The following is a 10,239-nucleotide window of genomic DNA, read 5'->3' as shown; positions in this document are numbered from 1 at the left end:
TATCACCTTGTGACTACATGATTATAATAGCATGTTCTCTATTAGGCAATGCTAACGAATATGTAGAGATATCTAAAAAACACAGAGATACACCAATAAAATTTATATTGTAATGCCAACAAGCAACATCTTCATCATCTTCGTAGCCAATAACAAGGGAAAACAACAACAACAAAAACCATGCAATACAATGCATGCAAATTCATTTTAACCCTAACATCATAATGACTTTGTACCTATGAAAAAATCCTCTTCATAACGCTGAATTATCTTCATAGTCTTCATCTCACATAATTTGTCTCAAGTTATAATGTTTTGGTAAGACAACTCTCTCTTTCTCTTGGATCCCTTATACATCATTCTCACATCAAATGTACGTTGGAATAGTGAATAATCCTCTCTTCCTAGTCATGGAGACACCCTTAGGGGTCATCCTTTATGTGAAGAGTGAGTCACTTCAGTTAAGATCATCCATCGCACGAGTATATAGTCGACCATTGTGACTTCTATAAGTTGAATTCACGTGTGGGTGGATCTGCTCTCAAGGCTATCTCATAAGATCAATAGGTCGAATTCACATGTGCGTGGATGGGCTCTTAAGATGAGTCCTCTATCTCATAAGTCATAACATCAACCACAATTATCCAAATGTTTTCTTTCCGCTCCCGCTGTGCATGAGGGCTCCACTATTTCAGTGCACATGACATCCTAAAATATTATATTTTCCTTCCGGTGTATATGGGCAATGTGAAATCTTTGGCTGTTGTTTTTTGGGTGTTTTGTTGGCAGGGCTTCTCCGATCAGCTCTCAACCGAACCAGACTGCAGCCATGGTCTTGTAATGATCGTGCTTTCACGCCTGGTCAATTCGCAATATCCATCTCTGTGCTATGTCCAGACAGCAGGGCCATCTTTGGGTTTGGACAGACCCTGCATTCTGTGAGTATTTATTTAGTGGGGGGAATGGAAGCAGGGGCAATTGCACTCTCCAAACCCGTGCTGGAGTTGGGTGGCATCCCTCTCCACAGCTCACAAATCGATTCAATGCATCCGGGTTCCAGTGGATCCTACCTGCAAAGCCAGGAGATTAGGTTGTTAAGAAGAGATCACACTCAAAAGCAAGAAGTTGGTGCAGTTCATCTCCAGAAGTTGTTAGACCCCATAAAAGACTTGGATGGAATCTATCCCCAGCATCAATCATTTAGTGCAGCCCATTCTCCAAAATCAACATCAAAGCGATTTAAGTCCCAAAGTGAAGAAATCAGCTACTGGGAAACTCTAGGCCTGGAGGAAGCATTTGCTAGTTTAGAACCAGAGGAAGCTCAATTGCCCTCCATTGAGAGCTTTATATCCTTTTTGCATGAGTGTCACCGCAGAAAAGATGTCGCTTGCACCCGGCATTTGCATCTTCTCCTCTGCAAGAACAATCTAGAAACCCACAGAGTTCTGGGAAATTACCTTGTTCCGGCCTTTGTTGCATGCGGAGCTTTGGTTGAAGCTCAGCAGGCCTTTCGCAGATTAACCTTTTGGAACGAGCATTCGTGGACTTATCTTATCAAAGGGTATGTTGAATATGGGGAATTCCAGCATGCCTTTAACCTTTACAGTCAAATGCAAGACGTGCGTGTTTACCCAAGCATTTATTCATTGCTAGCCTTACTAAAAGCGTGTGCTAGGTTGAAATGGATTGAAAAGGGTAGAGAAATGTACACTCAAATTGTTATAGAAGGCTCTGAGGGGGACCAATTTGTTGCCAATGCGTTACTTGATATCTATGCCAGATGTGGTTCAATTTCAGAAGCTCAAGCAGTGTTTGAAAAACAACCGATTAGAGATGTTGTTTCCTGGAATGTGCTGGTGACAGGGTATCTTGATCACGACCTTGGTGTGGAGGCTTTATACTTGCTTGAGCAAATGCAATTGGAAAATGTGCCCCCCACGGTTGTCACCCTCATCTGCAGGTTAAGAGCTTGTGGCAGTGTAGGTGCCATAGACAAGGGACGGGAAACACATGTTACTATTGCTGGCGAAGGTTTTGAAGCTGATCCTTATGTTGGCAACACACTGACAGATATGTATGCAAGGTTCGGTTCTCTTACAGAAGCTGAGGAAGTGTTCCATGAGCTTGCAGTACATAATGTGGTCTCGTGGAATGTGTTGATTTCAGGATATTCTGAACAGGGATACTGTGAGGAAGCAGTAGATTGCTTGAGACATATGCAGGAAGAAGGCATTTCTCCAAATGTTGTCACCTTTCTTACCATGCTGAAAGCTTGTGGCTACTCAGGGGACATTGTCAGGGGATACCAGGTGCATATTGAGGTTTTGAAAGAGGGATGTGAAAGAGATCAATTTGTAGGCAATGCTTTGGTAGACATGTATGCCAAGTGCGGGTTACTAATGGAAGCAGAAAAAGTTTTCGATGAGCTTCCAATGCAAGATGTAATCTCATGGAATGCATTACTTACTGGGTATACTGATTGTGGATATTACGAGGACACTCTGAGTTGTATTGAAAAGATGTTCGTGTTTGGTGTGTCTGTCAATGCTGTTACTCTTGTTTGTGGCTTAAAAGCATGTGGCAAATCAGGAGAAGTAGAAAGAGGGCAGGAGTTATATGCGATTGGGGGAGAAACACTCCAAAGAGATCTTTGTGTAGCTAATGCTTTAGTGGATATGTACGTCAAGTGTGGTCTTCTTACAAAAGCCCAAGAAGCTTTTGATGAGCTGCTAGTCCGAGATGTAATCTCATGGAACACACTTATTTCAGCATATGCTGAGCATGGGCTTGGAGAGAATGTGCTTCAATGTTTCAAACAGATGCAGCTTGATGGTGTGACTCCAGATGTTCTCACCCTTGCTTGCTATATGAAAGGTTGTAGCAGTATTGTGGCTATTGATAGCGGTCGAGATATACATCAGAAGATTACTATGGAGGGCTTAAATGACGATCATCTTCTTGGTAGTGCCTTAGTAGGTATGTATGCCAAGTTGGGTGTACTTGATGAAGCAGAAAAAGTATTTGACGGGCTGTCAGTGAGAGATGTTGTATCGTGGACTGCACTGATTTCAGGCTACGCTGACTTTGGGCTAGAAAAGAAAGTGCTTAACTGTTTGGAACATATGAAGTACGAGGGTGTTTCGCCTAATGAAGTTACACTTGTTTGCAGCTTGAAATACTTTGCCAGCATTCCAGACATTGATATGGTTGATTATTTATTTGCCGAGGTGGTATATAAAGGAATGGATGTCAGTCTTCTTGCTGGGAATACTTTGGTTGATGTGTTGATGGATTGTGGTTTGTTTGCAGAAGCGGTGAATGTGTTTGAAAGTCTGCCAGTCCGAAATATAGTTTCCTGGAACACCTTGGTCTCAGGTCACTGTCAACATGGATCTAATGAGGAAGTGCTAAATAAGGTGAAGCAGATGCAGCTGGAAGGTATTTCACCAAACCCTATCACGTTGTCTTATAGCTTGAAAGCATGTGGCAGCAAGGGAGACATTGAAAGAGGTCTTGAAATTCACAGCGAGGTACTCAACAAGGGGTTTGAGATAGATGACTTGATCTGCAACACCTTGGTTGATATGTATGTCAACTGCGGTTCATTTGCAGAAGCAAATTTTGTGTTTAAGTGTGTGGCTCATGATGCAGTCGCATGGAATGTGCTAATCAAAGGTTACACGGAGTATGGGCTTGCTGAAGAGGCACTTAGTTGCCTAAAAGAGATGCATTTGGAAGGGTTGTCATCTGATGCTGTCACATTCCTATGTAGCTTGAAAGCTTGTGGCAGCATGAAGGATGATGACAAGGGTCGAGAACTACATGCAGACTTGGTGAAACAAGGTTATGACAAAGAGATTGTTATCAACAACAGTTTGGTGGATATGTATGGCAAATTTGGAGCATTTGCAGAAGCACTGAAGGTGTTCATTCAGCACCCAAGTCAAGATGTAGTCTCATGGACTACAATAATGACAGGATATGTTGAATATGGAAAATTTGAGGAAGCATTAGAATGGTTCCGAAGTATGGAACAGCAAAGTGTAACTCCCAATGCAGTTACATTTGTTTGCAGTTTGAAAGCTTGTATTGGTGCCAAAGATACAGATGAGGGCTGTGCAATTCATGCTTTGATTGTCAAAGAGGGCTTTGAAAGGGCTTGTTCTGTTGGCAACACTTTGGTGGAATTCTATGGTAAATGTGGCTTACTGACAGAAGCTCAGGAAGTTTTTGATGAGATCCGGGTTCAAGATGCTACGACATGGAATGCATTGATTGCTGGGTATGCTGAGCATGGATCTTTTGAGGAAGCATTCAATTGTTACAAACAAATGCAGTTTAAGGGCTTCTCTGCCACTTCTGCTGTATATGTTTGCCTGTTGAAAGCTTGTTGCTTACATAGTGGCCAACATATTCATGTAATTATCATCCAACAGGGTCTTGAGAATGATCCTGTTGTTGCAAATGTTGTGGCGAATATGTATGCAAAGTTTGGATTGGTGGATGAAGCAGCACATGTGTTGGACAAGTTAGAAATTCGGGATGTGGTCTCGTGGAACACTCTAATCAGAGGATATGCTGAACAAGGCCTTTCTGAGCATGCACTCAAATCCCTGGAGCATATGCAACAAGAAAGTATATCTCCTGATGCTGTCACCTTTGTCTGCAGCTTGCAGGCTTGTAGCAGCTCAAAAGAAATAGAGAAAGGTAGAGAATTACATGCTGAAAGTTGTAAAAGTGGCTTTGATGTTAATGTCTTTGTCAGTGCTGCTTTAATGAACATGTATGTCAAATGTGGATCTCTTATGGAAGCACAGAAAGTGTTTGAATGTATGCCAGTCCAAGATGAAGTTTTGTGGAACACTCTAGTGAGAGGGTATGCTGAGCATGGGCTTGAAGAAGAGGTCTCCATGTCGTTAGAGCTTATGGAACTGGAGGGCATACCTCTGGATTTGGTGCCATGGAATGCTGCAATTTCTAGTCATGTTGACAATGGAATCAGTTCAAAGGTTATACTTTATTTTAACAAAATGCAAGAGCAAGGCGTCTCTCCCGATAGCACCACCTTTTTTAGCATATTGAGAGCATGTGGGAATACAGCTAGTCTAGAAACTGGGAAAAGAGTCCATGCTCAAATTGCAAGGGCCTGTACTGCCGATGCCATTGATATAATTATGACAACTGCTCTGCTTGACATGTATGGTAAGTGCGGCAACACAAGTGCTGCCCAACAGTTGTTTGATGCAATGCCCAACAAAGACCTTTTTAATTGGACTGCCTTGATTACAGCATATGCTCACCAAGGAGAAATTGAGGTTGTTTTTGAACTGCTAAATCAGATGTACAAGGAAAACATGCAACCGAACAGCATCACATTTCTTAATATTCTTAGTGCATGCAGTCATGCTGGTCTCATCAATGAAGGTCAGAAATATTTCCAAGTTATGACTGAGGTGCATGGTATCACTCCCACTAATAAGCACTACCATTGCCTGGTTGATCTTCTTGGCCGTGCAGGCCAGGTGGAGGCAGCGCTGTTACTTGTGAAGCAGATTCCTTGTCTGTTGGATGACATTACATGGAGTACTGTTTTAGGTGCTTGCCAAAAGTGGGGGGATCTGAGGACTGGTAGACAAGCCTTCAAACATACTTTGGGATTTAATGGAATGTCGGATTCTAGCTTTATCTTAATGTCCAACATATATGTAGATGCTTGCTGTCTTGAAGACTCAAATGTACATGTTCCACCACCATTAACCTTAGTGCAGTGATGTGATATAGTCATCTCGGATTGAAGGTGTAGGATTTTGAAGGAACTATCTGGCTCTAATAGGCAAAGTAAAGATCTGATATTTCTATAGGAGAGGAAAAACAACCTGCATTTCTAACTATTGATCTAGAATGGATAATATATACTTATCCGGGGAGGGTCCTTTATTATTTTGGCCAACCCCTTTTCTTTTCCTAACAAGGTGGGTAGCATATAGGGAGGGTCTATGGGATCAATCTTGGAGTCCCTCCCCACCAGGTGGGTAACAGATAGGGAGGGTCTATGGAACAAATCCTACAGCCCCTCCCCACCACACGTGTGGATAACTTATTAAAACTGGCTTCAAAATTTCTCCGTCATTTGCAAATTCAGGCCTTACAACCGGCGTGCACGCATGCGTGGGGGACGAGACTTATGTCGGGCGATGGAGAGGAAGCGGTCTGTAAAGCTCGGCTGCCATGTCCACAGCTAGTTACAGAGACTATTTCCTTCGGCCCCATGATTGCCAAGGCACAGTGAGTGTGACCTTCGATCTCGATCAAACCCGTAAGCACAAAGCCACCCAAATTACTGCTTTATATAACCATCTGTGCGATCTTTCGTAACACAAATCCAAGGGGACAAGTTGGCATTTTTAATACCTGATTGTAGCCTTTTGTGCATGCCACAGCACAAGATGTGAAACCTTGCTTGATGGTATGCATTGTTTTATTTTTTATTCGCTGCAGCAAGTTAAAATGCAAGACATTCTTATTCAAGATTGAGTGTACTTTATCATGGACCTTTAATATCCAATCTCCTTGCTTGCGTGAGAATGATCATCCACAAGTTATAAAACCCTCTTACAGAGTCTAGGCCGTGCGAGGATTAAAAGGCGCCCCCCCCCCCCCCAATCTTAAAATCTATCTTTTGGGGGTGGGCTAGATATACTATTGATATAATCTCATCATTTTGTTGTTTTCTTCCGAAGGAAAAGAGCAAGTTGTAAGTGTTAACCGATCAAAGTATTTATTTAGTGTTGGTCGTCCGCAGTGCTTTATACATCAAAGAGGATACGGTCTTTCGTTTACTTTTGCTAAACATGTAGGCTTCCCACTCACTTTTGAACGAGGAGTCTCCCTTGCCCAATTTGTAAAATGACAGATAAGGGTGAACTTTTTGCAATTGCAACTAATCATAAAAATAATAAACATATTATTTTTCACTTTTTTACAAAATGTGTCCTTTTATTGTGTAAAGGCTTTGTGCCCGTGTATGGACCCAATTTCAAAAAATTCATACCCACACTTTAGGTAGGGCTTGGGCATTCGTCATTTAGTGTATAACCATCCTAAGGAAAGCACAAGAATAATGTGCACATGCAACTCAAGTTGGTCTTTGAACCCTACCTTTCTCAGTAGATGAGAGGCTCATTTTAGGGATAATAAATAATTTACAAAAGTTTTGAATCTTGGAATGGCTAGTAGCAATGTGCCACGTGTATTTACCTCTACAAAGTTTCCATGATACTCCTCTTTTTGAGGGTCCTTGTATTTGTGGAAGTTCCTTTTTGACCTTAGCGTTCTCTTTGGATGACATCTTTCCTTATGACATAGATATGCAAAGTTCCAATTTTTTTCCTAAAAAGCAAGAGATGTTTGTCCTTGGGACATAAAATAGGAAAAATTCCTTCCCCCCCCCTAAAAAGCATGATATGAACTAATGTAACTTCTTCCTCTCTCTAATTTTGCCACACCTTTCTTAGAGTTTTTTCTTTCACATCATCCTCCTTATTGCTGCAACCCATCTTTAATGTAGTCTTTTAGTAGGCTAATGATAGTGCAACACCAAGTTTGTGTTTACTTGTCTCAGGTTGGTTACACATAGACAAACACTTGACCTAGGGATGTAGTTTTAAAAATTGGGTGTGGACATGGACACAAAGCCTAGGGGGACGGGGGGAAGGGTGAAAGAAGGGGCTTGCCACATGGTAGCCATTCAGGCCCATTGAGGTGTGCCATGTAAATGTTACGAAGTGGAACACGTGGCAAATCTAGCAAATCAAACATCTCAACTATTGAATACAAACAACATTATAATACATTCGAGGATTTGAATAACTCAATAGATTGAGAAAAACAAGAGAAAAATGTATGATTGGGCCCAATCTCCCCCATGGTAAAAGCCATGGTTTGCTATCTTTAATTATATATTATAGTTTAACATGGATATTTGCATTCATATCTTACATATAATTACAAAGAAAGTACAAATATCAATTGAAATACAGAGTTTTAAGAGTCAAGAGATATCCTGTAACATGCTGCAGTTGCTGCAGAAAATTATGTGCTCTAAATCTTGACGTTTTGACATCACCATTGCATTCGGAGCATGCCAAAATCCCCAAAACGACTCTTGAAGCTCTAAATTCCAATTTTGGATAAGGGACAAACGAAAAAACTCAGTTTTCAGCTTGTTCTCCTATTTTGCATGCGGTCCTGTTGCTTTTATAAAGAAAGCTAGGAAAGTCTTTTAAAACTTAACCACATTAAGAAAATAGCAAGGTATTTCATAAAGAAAGCTTATTTCAATAAAATCATATCTTAAATCTCATATTTTAAAATAATCTATATTAAAAAAAAATTAATAGTACTAAGAACAATGATCTAATTATTACTAAAGAAGTTTAAACTTATAACATACAAATAGAGTAATAATTTTAATAATACAATATCATATAAATACATAGTATTATATATTATACTAATAACTAATAATAATTACAAAATTTATGCTTGGATTTACACTAACGCCCAGTGCTACCCAAAGCCACCCCTACCTACTCTACACATCAGCTGAAGCATTCACAATTGTTTATAAATAAAATAAATAAACAATAGTGAATACCTAGCAGTCTTTAGCTATTAATAATTAAAATAGGTTGGAACACTGCCCTAACCTTAATTTAATTCGAGTGCTTACTCTAAATTCGTAAAAGCTTAATTAATTAATATAAATTTTGCAAAATCACCCGCTGCGGAATCGCCCATGTGCACATTAATTAATAAAACACTCAAGAAGGACATGCATCCCCGTCAACTTCTTGCACAAGGAATCCACCTTATGTACGAGCCCCGGTCAACAAATATATTTTATAGAATCCATCGTAAAATCTCACGAAATCCACTGTGACTATGCCTCCTGGCATCAGTAACAACCTCCCCTAAGCTTTACTATCTTCCAAGTGCAGGGTGGGGAAAAGGTGGGGTGTACTTGACTAGGGTTCTCCACAAGCCTCTCATGTCAATACATTCCCAAAACAAGTTCTTTGGGGAATCCATGCATCTCCCACATAGTCCACACAGAGATGAGACATTTGCAACCTTGGCAATCCTTTCTTTAGTGGGCCAACTATTCATGGTGGTCTTCCAAAGGACAAGGTGGAGCCTTCTAGTAGGGATGCTAACCCAAATAGCTCTCATTCTCCTCATTCTAAAATGGGTTTTTGGGTGGGACTTTCTACAATACTCCTGTGTATGCAAAATGAATCTGCAATTGTAGTAACTAGATCTTTCAGTTTATTGCATCCAGTAGGACCCTTCCTTTCTTAGTTTCGATGCATCTCATGAGGGGGAGTGGGAATTCCTTAGAGGACATTGGCCACTCCTTCTTTTCCTCATTCAAATGGAATTTCCACTAACACTTGTTTGAAGTGAGAGACCTCAATTGAGAGTGATTCCATAGGTCCCTCCACCTTCTCAATCCCTTATTATGAATGCTTTTAGACATCTTCGGCTTTCTCTTTATTGGTAGGAAATTATATTTGTATGCAAGTTAGAGCCACAAAGATTACCTCACGCTCCCCTTCCTTCCTTGTGATCGTAGCACTTTAAGTCTTTAATGCCTACTTTCCAACACTTCACGGTGGCTACTTGCAGTGACTTAGATCCTATCAAGTTAACCACCCACTCTTTATAAAATATCTAGATTGGAAAATTATTTTCTTCAAAGTAATAAACATTGAAGGGATTTTTTCAACTTTGATTACCAACCTCTCATGGAACAACATATATACATAGATGATCCACTCTTTCTTATCCAGAACGTGGGTTAAAAGGTTGCATCACAATGTTGAGGTTGCGTGCTCTTGTTGTTCAACATTAGATGTTGGGCAAAGGTAAGGAAACTTGTTATATTATTGTTAAGAATTCTTCTCAAGCGAAATCTTGTGGGCAAACACTTGTGTTGATATAAAGATGCAAGCTTCTTCCACACTTTCGCTGTAGTCTTCAACTTGTGAACATGTGTAAGGACAGAATCTTGTAAACTCATAAAGAGAAAGAATCGAGTATGAGAGTTGAGCCGACCCCACAAGGTTGCTTGGTCCATAGAAGTTCCATCTGTTGGATCCTCCTTAGGATGGGTGATGGAATCTGAAACAAGAGCCCAAAGATCGAAGGTGTCGACTCTTGAGTATGCACTCCACCTTG

The 10,239-nt window shown here is 40.6% G+C and overlaps 1 protein-coding gene across 1 annotated transcript; it reads left to right on the top strand.

Moving 5' to 3' along the window:
• The first annotated feature begins 656 nt into the window (after positions 1 to 656).
• Positions 657 to 6,526, top strand: LOC148029411 (pentatricopeptide repeat-containing protein At3g09040, mitochondrial-like). Its single transcript, XM_087688234.1, has one exon. The coding sequence runs from the start codon at positions 963 to 965 to the stop codon at positions 5,769 to 5,771; it is 4,809 nt and encodes a 1,602-aa protein (XP_087544360.1). The 5' UTR covers positions 657 to 962; the 3' UTR covers positions 5,772 to 6,526.
• The last annotated feature ends 3,713 nt before the right edge of the window (positions 6,527 to 10,239 follow it).

The sequence above is a fragment of the Lygodium microphyllum genome, chromosome 11 (assembly GCF_053477565.2).
Source record: "Lygodium microphyllum isolate KBCC chromosome 11, Lygodium_microphyllum_v1.1.10, whole genome shotgun sequence".
Lineage (NCBI taxonomy): Eukaryota > Viridiplantae > Streptophyta > Polypodiopsida > Schizaeales > Lygodiaceae > Lygodium > Lygodium microphyllum.
This window is presented reverse-complemented; position numbering and strand designations above follow the sequence as displayed.